The 23,029-nt window shown below is 47.9% G+C and overlaps 1 protein-coding gene across 3 annotated transcripts in view; it reads right to left on the reverse strand.

Annotated features, from left to right (window-relative positions):
- Positions 1-23,023, reverse strand: part of ASAP3 (ArfGAP with SH3 domain, ankyrin repeat and PH domain 3) — a 46,915-nt gene extending 23,892 nt beyond the window's left edge. For all 3 annotated transcript variants that reach the window (XM_024766937.1, XM_024766936.1, XM_024766935.1), the window contains exon 1: positions 22,966-23,023. In XM_024766937.1, coding sequence (XP_024622705.1) covers positions 22,966-23,004 — 39 coding nt within the window. In that variant the 5' untranslated portion in view covers positions 23,005-23,023. The remainder of the gene's footprint in view (positions 1-22,965) is intronic.
- Between the last annotated feature and the right edge of the window lie 6 nt (positions 23,024-23,029).

The following is a 23,029-nucleotide window of genomic DNA, read 5'->3' on the forward strand; positions in this document are numbered from 1 at the left end:
GTATGTATGAGATGATTCACATAAAGGGTTTAGTTTGGTGCTGAGCACAGAGTGTGTCCTAAATGAACAGTACCTCTGATTGTCAGCAGTTGCTCCTGATGCTAAAAAGTACCCATCAAATTCTGGGTACTTTTCCTCCAGGGAATAGAAACCTAACAGTCTCTCCCCTGAGTATGACCTTGAGATACTTTCATGTTTGGGACCAGTAGAGGCCCATCCCAAAGCTGAAGAAAGAAAGTTGAGGACCTGGGGAGATTGGGGAGAGGGGGCCATAACTGACTCAGCTAAAGAACTAAGACGTTTCTATCTGAGAGACAAAGAGAAGAGGGGAGAACACGGACCTGTCTGTAGCTCCCAAAGAGCTAGACAGGGAAACACGTGTTTGCCAAAGCCCTTGACTCCCACCTTGAAACTTGAAAGGGAAAGATAAGAGTTGATTAATTTAAGGAGCTAGGACTCCAAAAGACAGTGCAGGTTAAAGATATGAACAAATTCCAAAGAGGTTTAGAAAACTCCCTAGAAGGGAGGTCCATGTGCCTAGCATACAAAAGGTGCTCAATAATTGTTTATCTAAATGAATGATGGTTTGCAAAGCCCTGGGACACAGACCTGAGAGGTCTATGTCCATGCTCTAGATACCCTTTGGGGAGTCTTCCTATCCCATGACACCCGTTCTCTGAAAACCCCTCTACAGTTGGGCCCTTGCTGCCTGGTTCCCCAAACACCTAGCCAGAGTTGACTGGGCCAGGGTTGACACCTGACCTAAGCTGGGCCAATCAGATTCTCTTTCCAAGGAATTTGGAATCGGGCTCTGGAAAGCTAGCTAATTGATTGGAAGTGTTTAAGCAAAGGGAAAAGAACAAAGTAGATGTGTAGAAAGAAGCAAATGAGACCCATGCTGCCACAGAGTAGCGCAAGAGAAGAGCTGCCCTGGTGTCTGGCAACTTTTCAGATCCTTCACCCTCAGAGGCCCTTCCATACTTCCTGTCCTTGGGCCTCCATGAAATACCCCTGAACCTAGCAAACAAATTCCTTTACTGCTTAAGCTAGTTTGAGAGGATCTCTCTTCCCTGCAGTGTAGCAGAGGCTGCAGGTTGGCTCCCAATCCATTCTTTCTTCCTCCTTAGCAATCAGGACTCTGACTTTTCAGATGGCCACTTGGCCACTCACAATAAAGACTACATTTCTGGGGCTTCCCTGGTGGCGCAGTGGTTAAGAATCCGCCTGCCAATGCAGGAGACACAGGTTCGAGCCCTGGGCCGGGAAGATCCCACATGCTGCAGAGCAACTAAGCCCGTGCGCCACAGCTACTGAGCTTGTGCTCTAGAGCCTGCAAGCCACAGCTACTGAGTCCATGTGCCACAACTACTGAAGCCCGTGCACCTAGAGCCCATGCTCTGCGGCAAGAGAAGCAGCTGCAATGAGAAGACCGCGCACCACAACAAAGAGTAGCCCCGGCTCGCTGCAACTAGAGAAGGCCCGCACACAGCAATTAAGACCCAACACAGCCAAAAAAAGAGAGACTACATTTCCCAGCCTAACTTGCAGCTAAATGTGGTCATGTGACAGTTCTAACCAGTGGTATGTAATGGATATATCATTTGTTAGCTTCCAGAAAGTAGTTTTGAAAGGAAGGGAGGGGACTTTCCTGGTGGTGCAGTGGTTGAGAGTCCGCCTGCCAGTGCAGGGGACGCGGGCTCGAGCCCTGGTCCAGGAGGATCCCGTGTGCAGCGGAACAACTGAGCCCGTGCACCACAGCTGCTGAGTTTGCCTCTGGAGCCCGCGAGCCACAACTACTGAAGCCCGTACTCTGCAACGAGAGGCCACCACAATGAGAGGCCCGCACGCAGCAACGAGGACCCAATGCAGCTAAAGATAAATAAATAAAATAAATGATTTATAAAAAAGAAAAAGGAAGGGAGGGATTACACACCTATTAGGATGACCAAAACCCAAAACACTGACAACACCAAATGCTGGTGAAGATGTGGAACAACAGGAACTCTCATACATTGCTGGTGGGAATGCAAAAGGGCACAGCCACTTTGGAATCCAGTTTTGCAGTTTCCTACAAAACTAAACATACATTTACCATATGATCCAGCAACTGCTCTCCTTGGTATTTACCAAATGAGTTGAAACTTATTTCCACATAAAGACTTACACATGGATTGTTTGTAGCAACTTTATTCATAACTGCCCAAACTTGGAAGACAATGTACTATTACTTAGTGCTAAAATGAAGTGAGCTATCAAGCCACAAAAGACATGAAGGAAACTGAAATGCATATTACTAAGTGAAAGAAGCCAATCTGAAAAGGCTACAGACTGTAGGATTCCAACTGTATGACATTCTGGAAAAGGCAAAACTATGGAAACTAAAAAATCAGTGGTTGCCAGGAGTTGGGGGAAGGGAGGGATGAATAAGTGGAGCACAAAGGAGTTTTAGGCAGTGAAACTATTCTGTATGATACCAGGATAGTGGATACATGTCACTATACAGTTGTCAAAACTCATAGAATGTATAACACCAAGAGTGAACCTTAAGGGACTTCCCTGGTGGAGCAGTGGTTAAGAATCTGCCTGCCAATGCAGGGGACACGGGTTCAATCCCTGGTCCAGGAAGATCCCACATGCCGTGGAGCCACTAAGTCCGTGTGCCACAGCTACTGAGCCTGCGAGCCACATCTACTGAGCCCATGTGCCACAACTACTGAAGCCCGTGTGCCTAGAACCTGTGCTCTGCAACAAGTGAAGCCACCACAATGAGAGGCTGGCGCACTGCAATGAAGAGTAGCCCCTGCTTGCCGCAAATAGAGAAAGCAACGAAGACCCAATGCAGCCAAAAATAAATAAATTAATTAATTAAAAAAAAAAAAAAAAGAGTGAACCTTAATGTAAACTATGGACTTTGGGTGATAATGATGTGTCAGTGTAGGTTCACTGATTTTAACAAATGTACCATGCTGGTGTGGGATGGTAATTGTAGGGGAGGCTGTGCCTCTGTAGGGCCAGGGGTGTTTGGGAACTCTCTATACTTTCCACTCAATTTTGCTGTGAACCTAAAACTGCTCCAAAAATAAAGAAAAAAAATTAATAAAGAAAAGAAAGAAAAGGCAGGGAGGGGTGTCCTGTCATACTTTTCTCCTATCTAGAATGCATTTGTGAGGTCTAGAGCTCAGGCAGCCATCTTGGACCATGAGGTAGAAGCCACACGTTATGGATGGTGGAGCAGCAAAGTAGTAGCCTTGTCCCTGGTGACTGTGGAGCCACCCTATCAACTTTGGACTACTTATCTATAGGCGTCTTTTACATGAAAGAAAAGTAAATGTCTATCTTATTTGAGCCACTGTTATGCTAGGTATTCTGTCACTTGTAGCTGAACCTAGCTCTTACTGGTACAAGCAGGCAAGTCATCCTAATCACCCACAAACTGTCCCTTGATGCCCTTGTCAGAAATGTATCAGGAAATGGCTTCCTGGCTAGATACCATTCCTGCCCCTACTGCTCTTAGCAACCAAGGTTCACACAGCTATTCATTCATTCATTCAACTAGTTATTGAGTGCCTGCTATGTGTTCACATCCTGCATAAGAGACACAATCTCAGCTCTTAGGGACACCACCATCTAAGGGAAGAGCAAGACAAGTAAATAGATATTTATAATGCAATGTGATTAGGGTTATAATGGAAGATGGACAAGGTACCTCAGAGCCCAGGGAAAGCAGAGCTGTGTCTGCTTAGGAGGAACAGGGAAAGCTTTAAGCTGTGGTGCTTGGCTGTGAGCACTGGACTAAGAGGCTGCGCTGTGACGTCGTGTGGGGGAGTACTAGGTATAAATGGTAGAAATGCTAGAGGAGGGAGGCTCGCTCTGGGAAGGATGGGCAAGGAGAGGATCATTCATTCATTTCAACAAGCATCTCCTGGTGCCTATTTTATGGCCCCTTCCTTCAAAAGGCTCACAGACATATAAACACAAAGTGTCCGAAGGGGAAACAAAGAGGGGGGAATTCTAATCACCCTTTTCTCAAGAAAATATTTGAAAATCATTCGAACTCGGGTATAAATGACTGATAACACCTACCCTCTATGATACAATGGGGCAAAAATTTAAGCTAAAGAAATACCGTTTTAAGGAGAAAATTCAGACCAAAGCCTGGGGATGGGAAGGGATTTGGAGAAAGGCACAGAGGTTTTTAGAACTCCAGTAATGAGGCAACCACAGCACGATGAGTCCCAAGCTACGATTCTAGCCCCAGTCTCCCAAAAACTATCTCCCTGGGTGATAGTAGTCCAGCCAGATCTCTAAACCTCCCCTTCTTTAAAATGGGAGGAAGATAATATCACATGGGGAAAAAAATCCATTCTCCACTTAACTCACAGAGTTACTGTGAGGCTTAGATGAGATCACAGACATAACAGCATGGTGCCAAGGCTTGGGGCATTTGGAAAACATGAGTATGATTTTTACTGTGATTTGTTTTCTGCCTCTGTATGAGATCAGCCCTCTTTCCTCGTGCCTGTGACTGGATAGGTTAACAAAACCCCAAAATCAGCCTCTGGACTCAGGGAGTCCTTTTAATCCCCAGTAGTCAATGATTCTCAAAGTAGGGTCAGCAGCAACAGCTTCACCTGGGAACGTGTTAGAAATGCAGATTCTTCAGCTGAATCAGAAAATCTGGAGGTGGGGCCCAGCGATTTGTGTTTCAACGAGCCCTCCGGGTGATTGCGATGCATGCTCCAGTTTGGGGATCACTGGTCTAATTCCACCTTTCAGAGATGCAGTAACTCATCATTGCTAAAAGTATGAGGCTGGCCCCAAACTACCTGGTTTTGAATTCTAGCTCCATTTTGGTTATTTGCTATGTGACCTCTCTGTGCCTCAATTTCCATTCACGAAATGAGGATGATAATAGTTTCTACTATATAGGGTTGTTGGGGAGACTAAATGAACTCACATAGGTAAAGTGCTTAGAACATTATTATTTGATTGCTAATGATGTTATCCATTGCAAAATTAAATGGAATTTGATTTAGGAATTTCTCAACTTTCCTTGAGCTAATTAAAGATACCTCCCCCGACCCCCATGACCCTGCTCAGCAAGATGTGGGAACCACAGGTACAGAGCAACTGCAGTGAAACCTCTGTCACTGGGCAGACACAGAATGCAAGATGTTACATGTCCTGAGTGCCTGAGTAAGGGCTCTGGGCCAGACTCTTACTTGTCACCCTCCCAGCCACCATTTGAGACAGGCATCACCATCTGCATTTTTATAGATGAAGCTGTCAGGGGAAGGAATATGTCCAAGTATGTCCAGGTCACATAATGCTGAACAGTGGCAGAGTCATAACTTAGACCCAGGTCTGGTCAAATCCAGGGCCAATGTTCTTTCCATAACACCAAGCTGCCCCACAGAGGTTAAGGGACACGGCTTCTTTGACCCTGGGACTGGATCTGCCTCTGAGCGTGAATTGCAGCTCCACCATCTCTACCATATCCCCTCAACATCCCCTCACACAGGAAGGGAGGAGGGAGGGACAGAGGGAGACCTGTCCAAAGAAAAGGGAGTTGACAGCAGTGTCAGGGCCCCAACTGCATATACTCCAAGGGCTGTCCTACTAGAGAGAGAACAGATTTATTGAAGTTGGCCCTGAAGAGGATTTCCAGGACTGAGAGGTAGAATTAGAGAGACAGAAACAGATTTCAGCTCAAACACAGGAAGAAGTTCCTAAGCAAGAATAAGTGACCCTGGAAGGAGTGACCTTGAAGTATTTAGGGACTTCAGGTGGTAGAGCATGATTCAGGCACCAGATTTTGGATTAGTAGTGATGGCCATTTAGATTTCTCTCAAAGCTAAGAGTCCATGCAAGAGCCTGGGCAGGCACTGGGCAAAGGCAGGTGAAACTCAGAGTACCAGGGACATGTCTGAACTTGGAAAACCAACTGGAGTCCTTCGGGCAGCCTTGCCTGGCTAGGCCTAGACAAAGTCTGAATTCCAGTTGGTGATACTGCCCTTTGTGCCCCGCCACCCCCTACACACACACACAGACACACACACACAGACACACAGACACACACACCCAGACGCACAGACACACACACACAGACACACAGACACACACACACACACACACACAGTGCTCTTGCTCTCTGCAGGCAAAAGATCATAGATGGCAGCACTAGGGCCATGCCCAGCTGCCTTGCTTGGAAGGGCCTTCTGCATGCCCCCTTCCTGGGTCAGGATTCATCAATAGAAGCCATTCTTCATTCCTGTGATTTCTCAGAGCCAGCTGTGGTAACCATGGTGACCCAGCCCAGGGGGCAGAGCTGCTAAAGCTAAGGCCTTGAGAGCTGCAGATTAAATTTCACCATTAGACATTCACTCCTTTGGACTATTATAATACGGGGCATGGGCACCCCTTTTTGTGGCATCCCATGACCACTGGAGCCATCATTAATCAGTCACAGTATTTTTCCCACTGACTCTGGTTTTGTTCCATCATTTTGTTGAGGCAGCTCTTCAGGTAGCCTCTACCAATTCAAGTATAGTTCACACAGGAGAAGAAAACCAGTTTCTAGCTTTGTTTTGGACCCTGATGTTGTGCCTTGAGAGACTAAATCACAGAATATTGGAGATAATCTAACATTACCTCCTCGTTTTACAGACTGCAAAACAAAAGCTCAGATGAGTTTCTTGCCCCAGGTCTCATAGGAAATGCAAACAAACTAAGGAAAGAATACAATCTAAAACTTGCACAGGGCTTTACAGTTTGTAAAGTAATTTGACATCCACCCTTTAAGACTCGTAGCATCCTGATACGACAGTCATTGCTTTTATTCCCATCTGGCTGATGAGTTAGTGAGGCTCAGAGAACTAAAGAAAGTTGCCTGAGCTCACACAGCCAGGAAGTGGCCGAGATAGACCTGGGACAGTTGGACTCTAACTGTTGGACTCTAACTCCCTTGTTTATTCCCAGTCTGTGGGCCCCAGGCCCTGGAAATCCAAGGAGTTACTACCATGGCCCTATGAAGGCACACTTATATAGAAAGCACTACAGACCAATAAAAAAGTCTCACAAAAAAAAAAGAAAAAAAGTCTCACGAATTAGTATGACCACATTCCAAATATGAATGCAGCTGTTACGATCAATAAGACACAAATCTTTAAATGTATTTTTGAATTCATGGTAGCTTTTTGTCCTTTTCCATATTTCTTAATCCATCAATCAATCAATCAATCAAAACTAAAAGTACAAGTGTAAAGGAAAGGTCAGTGAAACCTTGACATTAAAAAGGATTCCTTCTGTCATAAAGAACAGACTTGTGTTTGCCAAGGGGAGAGGTGAAGGAGGGATGGGCTGGGAGTTTGGGGTTAGCAGATGCAAACAGTTATATATACAATGGATAAACAACAAGGTCCTAGTGTATAGCACAGGGAACTATTCAGTATCTTGTGATAAACCATAATGGAAAAGAATATGAAAAAGAATATGTGTGTGTATCTCTCTCTCTCTCTATATATATATATAGATAGATAGATAGATACGTATAACTGAATCACTTTGCTATACAGCAGAAATTGACACAACACCGTAAATCGACTATACTCGAATAAGATAAATTTTTAAGAAAGGGGGTCCTTCTGTGAGGTGGCAGAATCCTGGCTCCTTTGATCTTTGATGTCCGAGAGAAGATGAAATTATATGTACTACATGTTAACTGTGAAAAATAAAATACAATATTTTAATGAGCAAACCAAGTTACACTTCAAATATTTAACGAAATGACAAAAAATGCACAGAAAACCCTGGGGCTTTTCATTTCTAACTGCTGATTTATTTACAGAAAGTGCAGAAGATGGAGAAACTCGTTAAACCGCACCTGGGGAATGCAACAGTGAACACAATCAGTTGATGTGAAACTACAGAATAAGCCACTGGTTTGTTTTCCTGTGGACTACAAAAAACGAAACCAAAAATGATGGAGGGGGAATCTTAGGAGCCTGAAAACACCCATCAACAAATGGACTTCACTTGAATCCTGCTTTTTAAAAAATAAACTGTAAAAGGAGTTAGGATAGTTATGAGGCAACTGGAAATTTGAAAACTGGGTAGTTGATGACTTCGGGATTATTAATGTTTCGGGGTACGAGAATGGCATCCCATTTTAGTTATGTAAGCAAAAAAAGAAGTCCTTACTGTTTAGAGCTACGTACTGAAATATTTAAGGCTGAAACAATATGACGTTTGGGATTTGCTTCAAAACAAGATGAGAGTTGGGGAAGCAGGTTGGGATGGGCACGGGGCAGGACTGGGTTATGAGCAACTGGAGGTTCATCATTTTGTTCTGTTTTCTGCGAATATACCAAATTCTCCACAAGAAAAGATGAGGGCTAGTAGAAGAAAACATAAAATGGGCAAAATAATAGTTGTTGAATCTGGGTGAGTCTACTTTTGTGTTTGAAAATTTCTACAACGTGAAGTTAATGAAAGAAGACAGGGGGTTCCTATGTTCAGAAAAGTTGAAGGCCACTGCACTGTTACCTGAAACCCCTTGACACCTTAGTATATGAGCGGGCTCCTTTCAATGGACAGCTGTCTGGGCACAGCTTTTGATAAAAGGAATGGGATGGGAGAGAGTGGGGTTTGGAGAAGTCGGCCTGAGAGAGGCAAAGGAGGGCAAGGGCCAGGCGGGAGGGTCCTTGAGGGGCAGACAGGAAGGGCTTAAGGCTGACATGCTGGCTAAAGGAAGGTGCACAAGCTCTGTTGCTTAATTCCAAAGAGGGCACGTAGCAGAAAGAGCACAGGATGTAGAGAGAGGAGACTGGGGTTCTATTCTGGACCCAATACCAAGACCCTGAGCAAGTCTGCAATCTCTCCAGTCTCTGGGCCCCAGGGTCCGCATCTGTAAAATGGGAACAATAGTCAGTGCCGTTCCAGCCACCTCTCACTGGGAATCGAATCAATAAGGACTGGCTAAGTTTGTAGCCCTTGCAAACGTGAGCTGTCCTGTTCACATCATGCTCAAAGTTTGCTTTTGCTCACCCACCTGCCCAATCAGCAGATCAAAAGAAAGCAGGGAGCCCCACAGGGCCCTTCGTGGGTGGCCAGCAAGGAGGGGCAAGGGTGGGACTGGGAAGTACTCGCTAGCATCCCTCCTCCAGGCAATCTCAGCTCAGCTCTACTCCCTGAACAAGCATCTCCTCAAATCTGCAAGCCTGCCCCTCTCCACCCAGTGGGGTAGAGGGAGGGGCTGGGGCAAGGTCTCCAACAGAGTCACTGGCACACAGTAGGGGCTCGTCCTCACATACTGAGTGTCCGGCTGTACCTTGCCTGGCCGTGAAGGTGCTGGGAAGAGAGGGAGGTCAGGCTGGGCCCTGCCCTCAAGGTGCTCACAGCCCAGTGGGGAAGACAGAACATAGACAAGGATGTGCTTGCCAAGGGCTGAGGAGGCCTGGGTGAGGCTGCAGCAGAAGAGAAGCCTGTGGGGGGCACAGACCAGGAGCACCCACCCCACCCTGGGATGAAACAATATGACGTTTGGGATTTGCTTCAAAACAAGATGAGAGTTGGGGAAGCAGGTTGGGATGGGCACGGGGCAGGACTGGGTTATGAGCAACTGGAGGTTCATCATTTTGTTCTGTTTTCTGCGAATATACCAAATTCTCCACAAGAAAAAATGAGGGCTAGTAGATGAAAACATAAAATTGGCAAAATAATAGTTGTTGAATCTGGGTGAGATTCACCAGAGCCTTGAAAAATGAGGAGACACTGGTGGAGCAAAGTAGGACAGGGAAGGTGACTCTGAGAGAGGCGCCTCGGTAAAGTCCCTGGGTAGGAGTGTCAGCACATTAGGGGAGCATCCTGGAGCTCATGGGGCAGGCACCTACCAGCGCTGGTGAGGAAGTGGTGAGCAGTGAGGCCTCAGGCTAAGCAGGGCCCCGAATGACCCTCTGGGAGTCCATGCTCCTAATGAGAGGCGAGGGGATGCTTTTATATCACGGCCACATGCCAGGCTTCTTCTAAGCACCTGACAGACTTTGCATTATTTCACCAAATCCTGTCAACAACCCCAGGAGGTTTTACAGATGAGGAACCTGAGGCCCAGGGTATGGCATCTGTCCAGCTCACACAGCCGATAAGTGGTAGCACCTAGGCTCTGGCCCAGGGTGTCAGGCTCCAGAATCCATGCTTTTAACCCAAAACTCTAGGTTTTATCCCACAGGTGATGAGCTCCTGCAGGGTTCTGAACAAGAGAGGAGTGATTCAATAAATTCTCATGGTAGATGGGACTGCCCCAGCGGTCCAGTGGTCAGGACTCTATGCTTCCGCTGCAGGGGGCACAAGTTTGATCCCTGGTCAGGGAGCTAAGATCCTGCCAGCCGTGTGGTGTGGCCAAAAAAATTCTTGTGGTAGAAAGACTGACTCTGGGGCTCATCTGCAGACCCAGGCCAAGTGGGAGAAAGGGGGTGCAGCCCTGAACCCCAGGCTCGACTGGGTGACGGAGAGCACAGCCCAGCCCAGCCCAGCTCAAAGCAGATGGCCAACAGGAGACATTCGGATTCCAAGCTCCCAGGCTGATCTGATTACATGAATCCAATCGCCACCCCACTTGCTAAGTGCTCGTTTTATTTTTGTTACCTTGTTTATTCCTGTGCGGTAGTTAATATCTTCCCCATTTTACAGATGAGAAAACCGAGGCTGGGGGAGGCGAGGCAACCGGCTCAGGGGCACGTCAGTAGCTCTAGGAAGTGTAGAGCCCTCTGCCTCCAGAGCCTTCTCTCACTATCACACCTCTCTGAGCCCCACTTATCTCTGTAAGGATCACTGTGAAGATTAAATTAGGTCATATTTTTTCTAATGGTGGAAGTCAGGCATCTTCAGAAGCAGTGCAGAAACACTTTGGGGGAAGGGAGGGGAGGCACTGAATTTTAGGCTTGCCTCTGCCATTAGGCCCTCTGTATCCCTCTGAGCAAGTTCCTTCCTCCGTCTGTGCCTCCGTTTCCCCACCTATACAATTCAGAGCTGACAGACATGACCCTTCCAGGTCAAAGCTCCAGGACTCAGAGGCGGGGTTAATCATATCCTGCAAGACTGCCCCAACCTCAGCCACCAGCAGGAGCAAAAGTCTCCAAAGGGTTTTCATCTGGATAAGCCCCCAGCCCCAGCCCCCAAGAGTCCAGGCTGGGACAGTCAGGAGGAGCTACACTGCAAGGCCTGCAGCAGGACCTGGGGCCACCCCGGGTCGGCCCTGGCCCCTGGTGTGACCTTGAGCAGTCTCCTTCCCTCCCTGGGCCGACTCCCTGTCTGGAACGAGGGGTTGGGCGGTGACGTGGAAGGCTCCTGCCAGCTCTGACATTTATTATTTCAGGATCCCTCAGTCTCTCGCTGTTTTCCTTCCTGCGCTGCTGGAGCCTGTGGCGGGCTGTGCGCCCCTTCAGTTGGGCCCCTGAAGCCGTCTCCCCAGCCCGGGAACCCGGCCAGCCCTGCCAGCTCAGCCTCAGCAGCTGCCCCTTGCAGCATGGTGGGAAGCGGGGAGGAAGAGGGGTTGCAGGAAGGGAGCCGCACCCTCTGCGTGTGCTGAGGCCTCCACAAACCCCAAGTTTCCTGGCTGGGATTTTCCTCGGGAGACTGCTTGGCGGTGATGAGCTAAGAGACCAAGAACTCTGCAGTAGGATCGGTGAAGATTCCCATCTGACCCCTGGCCCCAAGCCCTGAATTCCACCCAACCCTGGGGAGAACCAGCCTGCCCTCCTGGACACAGCAGCAGAGGGCCCCACGCCACCCATCCTCTGGGTTTCCTTGTTGGCCTGGATGAATCCCTCCCTGCCCCAACTCGATAGTCATCATGAATCCCTTAAACCAGGGGTCCCCAACTCCCTGGGCCGCAGACCGGTACCAGTCCTCGGCCTGTTAGGAACCAGGCCGCACAGCAGGAGGTGGGCGGCGGGAGAGCCAGCGAAGCTTCATCTGCTGCTCCCCGTTACTGCCTGAACCATCCCCCCGTCCATGGAAAAACTGTCTTCCACAAAACCGGTCCCCGGTGCCAAACAGGTTGGGGGCCGCTGCCTTAAACCCCAGTCCTCCCCAACTCTGCAGTTTCCTCAATGTGCCACGCTGTTTCCAGCTGCTAGACCTCTGCCCGGAAAGCCTTTTTCCCATTCTGCCTAGTAAACACTCCATCTTTCCCTTCTCAGCTTACAGGGCACCCCCTCCCCATCACAACAAAACTGACTTTATGCCACCCTGTGCCCACTACAGCCTTCTATCAGAGCATTCGTGGCCCTTATTTACCACGTCTGACTCTCTATGGCGCTGAAAATGCTAAAAGGGCAAGGATTGGCTCATTTGCCTTTATAGCCACAGCACCCAGCACAGGGCCTGGCACATGAGTAGCAGTAAATGTTTGTGGAATGAATGAGTAAATGAATGAATAGATACTAGCAAGGCCCTGTGGGAACACAGAAAAGGCAGCAGGGGTTAAGAATTCAGGACATCACACTGTTCTGTGGTCCAAATTCTACTTCTAATACTCTTAGTTGTGTGACCTGCGGCAAGTGACTTAGTTTCTCTGAGCCTCCATTTTCGCATCTGTCAAATGGGATAATAATAGCACTTATCTCATGAGACTGAATGTGATCGGGCATTTAAGTACCTAGCCCAGTGCCAGGTACACAGGGAGGGCTGCATGATAGCCATCCTGCCCAGCAGACATCTCTGTATTCCCAGGCCCTGCGACACATCCCCAGGCAGCCAGGGGAATCACCTGGGGTGCTTAAAAAAATAAGGGTTCCAGAGCCTCACTTCAGACCTGTTAAGTCAGAGTCCCTGGGGAGGAAGAAGAGGAGTGAGGGTAAGGCACTCGAGTGTGCTTTGAACTGCCCAGGCCCAAATCCTGGCTCTGCCACTTACTGCTAGCAGAGTTGCCCAATTTATCAAAAATAAATACAGGACATGCAGTTATATTTGAATTTCAGATAATCAGTGAATAATTTTTAGTATAAGCATGTTCCATACCTTGCATGCACATCCTGTATGTTCTTTGGCAATCCTGTTTACTGAGTTATTTCATCTCTCTGTGCCTTTGATGGGGATTACATGAGTTAAAATGTATATGGGAAATGCCTACAACACTGCCTAGTGTGTTTGCTATTCCTATTTTTATTGCTTTAAAAGCAATCCAGACGATATGGAAGAAACTTGAAAACATTATGCTAACTGAAAGAAGCCAGACACAAAAGTCCACATATTGTAGGATTCCACTGACATGAAATGTCCAGTATAGGCAAATCCATAGAGACTGAAAGTTGCCAGAGGCTGGGGGAGTGACAATGGGGAGTGACTTCTTTTTTTTCTTTCTTTCTTTTTTTTTTTTTTTGCGGTACGCGGGCCTCTCACTGTTGTGGCCTCTCCCGTTGCGGAGCACAGGCTCCGGACGTGCAGGCTCAGTGGCCGTGGCTCACGGGCCCAGCCGCTCCGCGGCACGTGGGATCCTCCCGGACCGGGGCACGAACCCGTGTCCCCTGCATCAGCAGGCGGACTCTCAACCACTGCGCCACCAGGGAAGCCCGGGAGTGACTTCTAATGAGCACAGTATTTCTTTTTGGGCTGATGGAAATGTTCTAGTATTAGTGGTAATCATTGCACAATACTGTGAATAAAGACTGCCGAACTGCACACTTTAAAATGGTTAAAATGGTACATTTTATGTAATATGAATTTTATCTCTATTAAAAAAAAAATCTACCTAAAAGCAACCCAGGGGATTGTAATGTGTAGCCAGGACTGAGAATGGGGTAGGCTCTCAATGAATGTTTGATGAAGAAATGAATGGATGGGAGAGAGGAGAGAGCAAAGGGCAGAGCAGAGGGGAGAACCTGCCTCGTCCAGACCTAGGCTCAGCTATTCATTCCCGGACACCCACAAGGTACACAGATTTCTCTTTTTGCTCTGGTGCCAGGACTGCACAATTTTAGTGTTTACTCACAGTAATTACCTCATCCCTGTTGCAATTATCTTCCCCTTTTCTCGTGGTTCCTAATCTATTTAACCATCCTATATGCAGGTGTACTTGTGTTTTTAGTAAAAGGGAATTTTAAAAAATGAAGTATCTGTTATGCGCCAGGTAGATGCTAGATGCTTTACATGTAATCCCCTCAAACAACCTCATAAAATAGTGATTATCACCCTGATTTGCAGATGGGGAAACCGAGGTTCAGAAAATTCAAGTCATGTGCCCGAGGTCACACAACCAATAGGAATTCAAACCCAGGTCTGCCTGACTTCACTTACGGGACAGTCTCCACAGATCTCAGCCACCCCCCTCTATGCTGCGGGCTGTCAATCATCTTTTCATGGGCACAAGTCTTTCTTCCCAGATGGGGACCTTGTCCTGTCATCTCCATCCCCTCAGAACCCACCATCTCGCCTTCATACACAGCAGGTGTTCAATAAATAGTGTTTAATGAATAACTAACCTTAAGGGGGCATGCAATAGCTCACCACAATAGTTTTCCCTCTGAATACTCATCAGAGTTGCCTGGGAACCTTCTAACTATTCCCTTGCCCAGGCCTCACCCCTGGGAGATTCTGATTTGTAGGTGTGCATGGAGCCAACAGCACCTGAAGTTCTTAAAAGCTCGGTCAAGGTCAAAACCCAGCCCAGTTAGAAAACCTTTAGCAGCTGTTCCCAGCTCAGACTCCTGTACCCTGCACAGTGAGGCCCACTCTCTGACCCCAGTGACGCCCACTCACAAAGTTCCCAGGACAAAGGGGGCCCAGGGCCCTGCCCCAGACTCTGGAGATCTCATTGTGCCTCCATGGGCTTCACTGCCTTCATGTACTCTGGGCCCATCAAAGGGACTTTCTAGCAAAGATGAATTGCTTCTGAGGAAAGCATTTTCCTTCTGCTCTGGCCTAAAGCTCCAGTTTCTGTCCACAAATATGCCACCTCGGTGGCCAGAAACAGCTGAATACCAGGCAAGGAAGTTGGGCTCAAAGACGGCCATTTAGGGAGGTGAGGAACCTTTGTGAGACTGGGCTTGAGGCTGACACTCCAGGAGGACCCTGTGTCCTTGTGCAGAGGCAGCCTGGAGTGGGAAGAGGCTGGGCTCAGATGGAGCTGGGTTCTAAGTCTGGCCTGGAAAACCCTCTTGGCCCAGGTCCCTGGCCACCATCCCACATCTCTACTTCCCTTCTCAGGAATAATTCTTACCTGCCTCCTCCTCAAATCCAGTCCAGGCCAGTGTGGAAGGGAAAATAGCACTAACTCTGGTTTGTTTGTTTTTTTCCCTAAATCAGTTCTCAAGGTCATCAAGGACCTCGGTGTTGCCGACGTCAGGGGTCGTGTCTCTGTCATTTTCTTATGTGACCTCTGGACATCTAGGCAGCATCCGACAAAGCTGAACGTGGGGCTTCCCTGGTGGCACAGTGGTTGAGAGTCCGCCTGCTGATGCAGGGGACACGGGTTCGTGCCCCGATCCGGGGAGATCCCACATGCCGTGGAGTGGCTGGGCCCGGTGAGCCACGGCCGCTGAGCCTGCGCGTCCGGAGCCTGTGCTCCGCAACGGGAGAGGCCACAACAGTGAGAGGCCCGTGTACTGCAAAAAAAAAAAAACGCTGAGCATGGCTCCCTCATCGAAACATTCCTCCCCTGGCTTCTGAGGCATGGTCCTCTCTTGATTTCCTTCCTTCCTCACTGGCAGCTCCTTCTCAGTCTCCTTCATTAACTACTCTTCCCATCCTAATCTCTCGATCCTGGGCTCCCCAGAGCTTGGGCCCAGGTCCTCTTCATTCCTTTCCTCGGGTGATTTTATCCACTCCCACTTCTTCAAAACCAGCTAATGTACTATACGCATTATGTGGTTCATGGAACACCTGCATGAGCAACTCTTGGGGGTGCTGGTTAAGATGCAGATTCCCGAACACCCTCCTGCAGGCTGGTGAACCTGCCAAGGACATTTGTTGTTTTTAAAAATTAATTAATTATTATTAATTAAATAACAATTAATTTATAATTAATTATTTATCTTTGGCTACATTGGGTCTTCGTTGTTGAACGTGGGCTTTTCTCTAGTTGTGGTGAGTAGGGGCTACTCTTCGTTGCGGTGCGTGGGCTTCTCATTGTGGTGGCTTCTCTTGTTGCGGAGCACGGGCTCTAGGCGCGTGGGCTTCAGTAGTTGTGGCACATGGGCTCAGTAGTTGTGGCTTGCAGGCTCTAGAGGGCAGGCTCCGCAGTTGGGTTGCACGGGCTTAGTTGCTCCGCATCATGTGGGATCTTCCCGGACCGGGGCTTGAATCCGTGTCCCCTGCATTGACAGGCAGGTTCTTAACCACTGTGCCACCATGGAAGTCCCAGACATTTGTCATTTTTGCCAGACTGGTATCTGAACCTCTCTCCTACATCTGGGAAACTACTTGTTGTGCAAGTCTCAGCAGAGCTTGCCTCCTACAAAAGCTGATGAGATCAAATTCATGCTTTTCCAGACTCCTTTGCAGCTAGGGTACAGGTAAGTATGAGCTAGCCTTGGCCAATCAGAGAGGCACTCACTACAGACTTTGAATCAGGAGCAGAGAGAGTGGAAGATCATTCTTATACTGATGGCAACAGCTGTGAAGGTGCCCAGTCCCCAGGGGACAGTGGTGGTATATGCTGTGGCATTTAGTGTGAGGCAGCAGTGTCCTCACCAGACTGGCTCAGTGGAGTGATTTTGGCTGAGATCCCCCCTGCTGCCTCGCCCCAGTTCTCTAGCTTCCCAGAAATCCTGTGAACTACTGAATATTCCCTTTCAGTGAACTCCTCTTCTGTCTAAATCGGCTCAGGTTGGTTTCTGTTACTTGCAATAAGAAGCCTAAGTAAGAAACAGCTACTGAATTGGACTCTCTGGGAATGATACCAGGTGATTCTTACACAGATCCGAGCTTGAAACCCACTATCTCAATGCTGACAACTCTCAAATGTGTATCTCCAGTCCACCCACTCCTTTGACCTCCAAACTCATATATCTAAATGTCTTCTTGACTTCTCCACTTGTGTGTCTCAAAGACCTGTAAGATGTAAAAACAGAATTCTTGACTCTCCTCCAAACCTGTTCCTCTCCCAGATTTTCCCTTCCTAGGAAGGGGCAATGGCATTCTTCCATTAGGAATTTGGGAACCATTCTCGACCACTCCCCACATGCACTCCATCAACAAATCTTGATGCTACTACTTATAAAATACTTCTAGAATCTGTCCACTTCTCCACCAACCACGGCCCTACCCACAGCACCATCGTCTCTTCCGTGGACAACTGCCAACAGCCTCCTTGGGTCCTCTCCTGCCCCCTCCAATCTCGTCTCCACACAGCAGCTGATATGACTGTCCTAAAATATAAATTGGATCATGTTGCTTGCCTGCAAAATAAATAAAATCCAAACTTGCCACCAGGGTCTACAAACTTGAATATGATCTGGCTCCAGCCTACCTTCCCAAACTCATCTGTTGTCACTCTTCCATTTGCCATCACTATGCTTCTGCTCCTCTGGCCTCCTTTCAGTGTCACAGATACTTTAGGTTCTTTACTGACTCAGGGCCTTTGCCTAAGATGTGCCCTCCAACTGGAGCACCCTCACACCATTATTCTCTATTAATGCTCCTTTTCAGGTTTCTTCTTTTCTCTATTTGTTACTCCCATTGATATTTTCCGAGCTCTGGTGCTGTGGTAAATACTAGGGATAAAATGGTGAGATAGGTTATTTTCTCATGGAAGTCAAAATCTAGTGAGAAATCAGATTTTAATAAAGTAATTATGCAAATAAATGTAAAATTTATCTAGGATGTGTGCTGCAAAGGAGAGAGACACACGGTGCTATTAGGGAGAACTGAGCTATAGAGTAAATGTGGAAAGACAAGTTAGGAGGCCAGTGCAGTGTTCCAGGGGAGAGGTGACGGTGATGTGGACTAGGGTAGCGATGTAGAGAAGTAGATGGACGGCAGAGATGTTTAGAAGGTAACACTGATGAGCCTTGGTGAGGAAGGGTGCATGTGGAGTTTCTGGCTTGCTTACCAGAAGAGAGGGAGGGACCACTCTCTGAGAAGGGAACACCAGAATGGCCAGCCTGGGGGGGAAGTCATGAATGTGGCTTTGGACACATTGAGATGTCCAAATGAAACAGCTGAGTGAGCAGTTGGACATGAGGGTCTGGGCTAAAGGTACAAATGTGTGAGTCACCTGAAGATGGAAGAGGACTGAACCCATGGGTGTGGATGAGATTGCCTGGGGAGAGAGGCTAGCATGCCAAGAGATGAGGACCCAGGACCAAACCTCAAGACAGGCCTGGACAGGGAGAATGAGCCTTCATGACATTTATTACACGTGCAATTGCTAACTTGTTTGTTTACCTGTTTACTGCCTGTCTTCCCCAGAAGACTGTAAGCTCAGTAGAGCAGGGACTGCGTCTCTTTAACAAGCAATGTGTCTACCCAGTGCCTAATACAGGGCCTGGCATGGAGCAGTTCCCATGCGTGATGCTGGCCACTGTGTCCCTCGGCAGGGCCGGCCTCATCCATTCCTTAGATAACATGGTCTACACTGGTTTCCACTGTCCAGCAAAAAGCCCAAATGCCTAAATGACATTCAAGGCCCTCCAAGTCATGCTGTACCCCCTGAGCTCTCCAATCCATCTTTTTAATTCCACTACATCTGAGCTTTCCAAACTGGGGTTCCTTTACACCTGAATAACCAGAGGCACAAAACAGCATGGACACAGTGCCTCTCCCTGGAGCCTAGATTGTGCCAAATGAAGAGAAATGGCCATGGACACATGGGGGTGCGGGTGGGGACTTTCCAGGCCCTGCTCCTTTTCTCCAAGACGTGTCCCCTCCCACAATGTAGGTCTCTGTGGCCATGTTTCCCTGCCTGAGTCGATCCCTCCATGACCTCTGCTGATGAAACCAGGGGTGGGGACCCAGCTTCTGGAACCAATCCAGAAGCTGGGCTGGGCCATCAACTTCTCTGCCAGGAACTTGGACGCAAGACTGGCTTGGTTGCCTTTAGATGCTGGACCAGTGAGGTCACGTGAATGTGGGGGCTGAAGATGCCTGACTTCCCCAGAAGACTGTGTGATACCCTTTGGGGCCTGTGTGATGACAAGTGAGCAAAAGCACTGTTTAGCTGTGCAGAAAGAAACAAGAGGCAAGAGACAGTGGGAATGAGGAAGCAGCTGCCTTTGTTCCTGATGATTTCCCAGATTCAAATGAGGCCCTGGTGAGGCCCGGGTGAGGTCTACTTTGAACTACTGTTCTTCAGTCCCATGAGGCACCTCTAGATCCTTAAAACAAATTTCCCTTCAACATAAGCTTTAGAGGGTTTCTGTTTCTTGCAGAAAAAAAAAATCTCTAAGATTACATAATTTTTATTATTTTTTGCAAAATAAAAATGTTATTATTTTGGTAAAACAAACATCAACACATGAAGCAGAATGGAAAATTCACAAGAATATTAAGAATTAAGAATGAAATCCTTTCTAAAATAAGATTCAAAAACACTAAAGTCACAAAGGAAAAGATAAATCTGACTCCAATGAAACTTAAAACTATGCATTATAAGACATGATACCGACTTAGGCAAACATTCCTCTTAACCACCACCCCTTTATTGATAATACATTTTCTCTGAGGACAGACATTGGGAAGCATGCACATTTCCATAGCAGTTACCTCTGGGGAGAGTACAGGAATCGTGAGACATGGTCAGAGGTGACTTTAGTCTTTTCTGTTATGTATTTTAAATTTTTAATTAAAAGTCAGTATGTCTTTTGTTCAATTAAAACTTCATTAAATCTCAAAAAATATATATAAAACACAAGCCTTTGAAGATCCCCTGTTTGTGGTAGACTGCTTCATCCAGGACCCACTGGGAGATTTAAGTTCACTAGGAGTTTGAGACACATGATATAGCATGAATTCTCAGCACTGTCACAGTGGCTCACTTGGTTCCTGAATATGCTTTCTTCCCATCTGTCTCCAAATTCACTCACTTGCCCTCTCCACTTAATGGAGTTCTTGCATCCTTCAAGACCTATCTGGAAGTGTCACCTCCTCCAGGAAGCTCTCCCTGACTGCACCAGTCCTCACTGCTCTCTCTCTCCCTCGCTCCACTGGCCTCTTATAGCACTAACCATACCTTCTCTGTATACCCTGGACAGACTCCTGGGGTTCCACTTATCTCGCTAAGACAGGCTACATCTCCCCAACCAGCCAGCAAAGCTGAGCAGCATCTTTATGTCCTTGGTGCCTAGCAGAGAAATGGCATGGAGAACTGACATAGCACAGGCCTTAAAGTCAGACAAAGACACTTATGTGGCACGATGCAACTGCCTTAACTTCCCTGGGCTCATTTTCACCTGTGTTATTGTGAATATCAATGAGATGATAGATGTAAAGGGGCCCAGGACAGGAAGACGACGGTTGACAGAATGATCATCTGTCTTAATACTCCCTCACATTTGAGCAGCTTTTAATTAAAAACAAAAAACATTTAACAACCCAGAGAGGTAAGCAAGGAAGGTAAAATAGGGTGAAATTTTAAGGGTGAAATAACTAAGGTTCAGAGAAATTACATTGGGACTTTAGAAGGAAAGAGAACAGGACCAGGGGTTAGAACATTTGGGTAGAAATGCCAGTTCTTCCACTACCCAGCTGTGGGAGCTTAGATAAGTCTGTAGCACTCTCTGGACATCAGTTTTCCCATCTTAAATGAGAGAGTTCCTAGTTGATCTCTATCTTAAAGGGTCCCTCAGCACTGACATTCTAGCTTCCTGTAACCTGCCCAGGGTCCTTCCTAGCAGGACTGCAAAAAAAGACTTCAAGTCCCAGGACAGAGTCCCTAGTTACTCCCAGGAAACCAGCTGGGACTGGAACACTTGCTTTGAGAATCAGTCAAATTTTGATTCTGCCAAATGGAGCTTCAAGCCTGGGGGTTAGTCATGCCCAGAACTGAGATCGGGGTAATGACAGCATCAAACTACATGTAAATATAAACACAAATGCAAAGCCTAACAGGAAACCTCAGGAAAGTCCAATCCAAAGGTCAGATTCTAACTTTTGAGGCACTGAAATGCTGAAGAGAAAAACTGTATTTGGGTGTCAGAAACCTTTCTATTGCAAAAATGAACCTTTGCGCGCACCAAACTAAAGTCCCAAAGGCAAAGGAGACTGGGTTTTGTCTGGCCTCACCTGGGGTAAAGCTAAGCCCTGACGGGAGTCTGCTGTGGCCTCCAGATCCATCCTAAGGGCTCTCTCCCCCAGGCACGCACAAGTGCTTACACACACGAAGCCAGGCAAGGCCAGATGCACGGGCATAAATGGGCATTTCTGTCCCTGGAGAAGGGCTCATAGTACAGCCCTTTCTCCTGATCCTGCTCTAACATTTTAATGAACAACCCAGAGAAGAGTGTGAACTGTGAAAGCCCTAAGGATGCTGATCGTACTGACCTCTTCCAGGTCACAAGATGAAGACAAACCTCAGGAAGCTCTCTCTCCTCAGGATGAGGCTCTGAGGCAGTTTCCCTGTGAGCCTCCAGTAAAATACAATCTACATTCATAGGCGGTGGACTGTAAGCTACTGGTTCTGCCCAAGGAAGGAAGCCAAAGCTTCTTATTTTAATTAAAACATGACCCCAACTATATGCAAAGCACTAGGCTAGGCTCTGTGAGAGAAATGAGGACAAAAGAGACCCAGTCCCTATCTAAAGAGGTCTGTCAATTAATCCCATAATCATTCCACTAATCAAAATGCATGCCTTACATACATGGCCTCATGTAATACCACAGTCCTGTGAGGTAAACATTATCCCCATTTTACAGATGCCAAAAGTGGGGCACAAACAGATCAGGTCACGTGCCCAAGCTCACACGGCTGGCAAACTGCAGAGCCAAAATTTGAACACGGGTCTGCCTTCCCCAAAGTGGGTGATCTTTCCACAGTCCTCTATCACCCTTACCAAGTGATACACACAGACTGTGGGATGGGGGTTCAGACTGCTGCGGAGAGGAGGAGAAGAAGAGATTTCCCAAGACATTGGCCCAGGGTAGTATGAACTATAAATCTTTGTATCTACCACACAGTAGGTGCTCAATATTCTTATGGTGAAGGATGGAAGGTGAGAGCTGCTGTTGAGGTCCAAAATGCCACCCCAATTCAGGGCATCTTCTGAAAGGGAGCTGCAAAAACACATTATTCTCCTTTGGCCCAAAGCCTCAGGGTGTCTGCCCTAGAATATTCCTGCAGAGGAGGCCGGGGAAAGTGCAGCGGGTGTGAAGAAAAGGAACTAACTCCAATGAGCAGGGGAACGGGGTGGGGCAGCCTGCAAGGGCCAGAGAAAAGGCCTGGGATGCATTTCTGGAAAAGACAAAGAGGAGAGGGGAGGGGAAGGAGACTGTAAACTTGTGAACAGCCTGGCCAAGGTGAACCCCGGCTCCTGGCGCCTTCTCATTCGCATTCATTCCACAAACACCGGCCAAATCTCAGAACCAGCAGTCTGGGGGAGGGCGCCTCACTGCTCACAGGGAGAAGTTAAGTTCAGGACTGAGGCTGGAAGGTCTGATTCGCAGAAGGGGAGTGACTTGGGGGACGAACTTGTGGGGCTCCAAAGATGAAAACCCAAACAGATTCAGTGAGGCGCTGAACAAACCCACAAGCGACGGCGCGGCAGGTCACGAAGAGCACTGGGGGTATGTCGCTCGACCTGTGAAGTCTGTCGTCGAGGTGACCTCGAGGACCCCCAAATGGTCCCTCGGGCCCTCCCCCAAACACTCGACGGTGAGGACGCAGATGTTTGAGATGCACTCTGTTCTCACAGCTCTAGGGAGGGGGAAGGTTTCTGGGGCGCGGTAAGGAGGGCCATCGCAGTTCCGGTCACGCCTGTGAAGGTCAAGGCGAAGCCCTGCCGAGACCCCAGACCCCTCCCGCCTCGGCCCCCTCACCTCCTCCCGCGCCAGTGCTGCCCCGCGGCACCGGGGCATCTTGGCGGCGAAGGCGGCAGCCCCG

This window comes from Neophocaena asiaeorientalis, unplaced genomic scaffold (assembly GCF_003031525.2).
Source record: "Neophocaena asiaeorientalis asiaeorientalis breed wild unplaced genomic scaffold, Neophocaena_asiaeorientalis_V1.1 scaffold79, whole genome shotgun sequence".
NCBI lineage: Eukaryota > Metazoa > Chordata > Mammalia > Artiodactyla > Phocoenidae > Neophocaena > Neophocaena asiaeorientalis.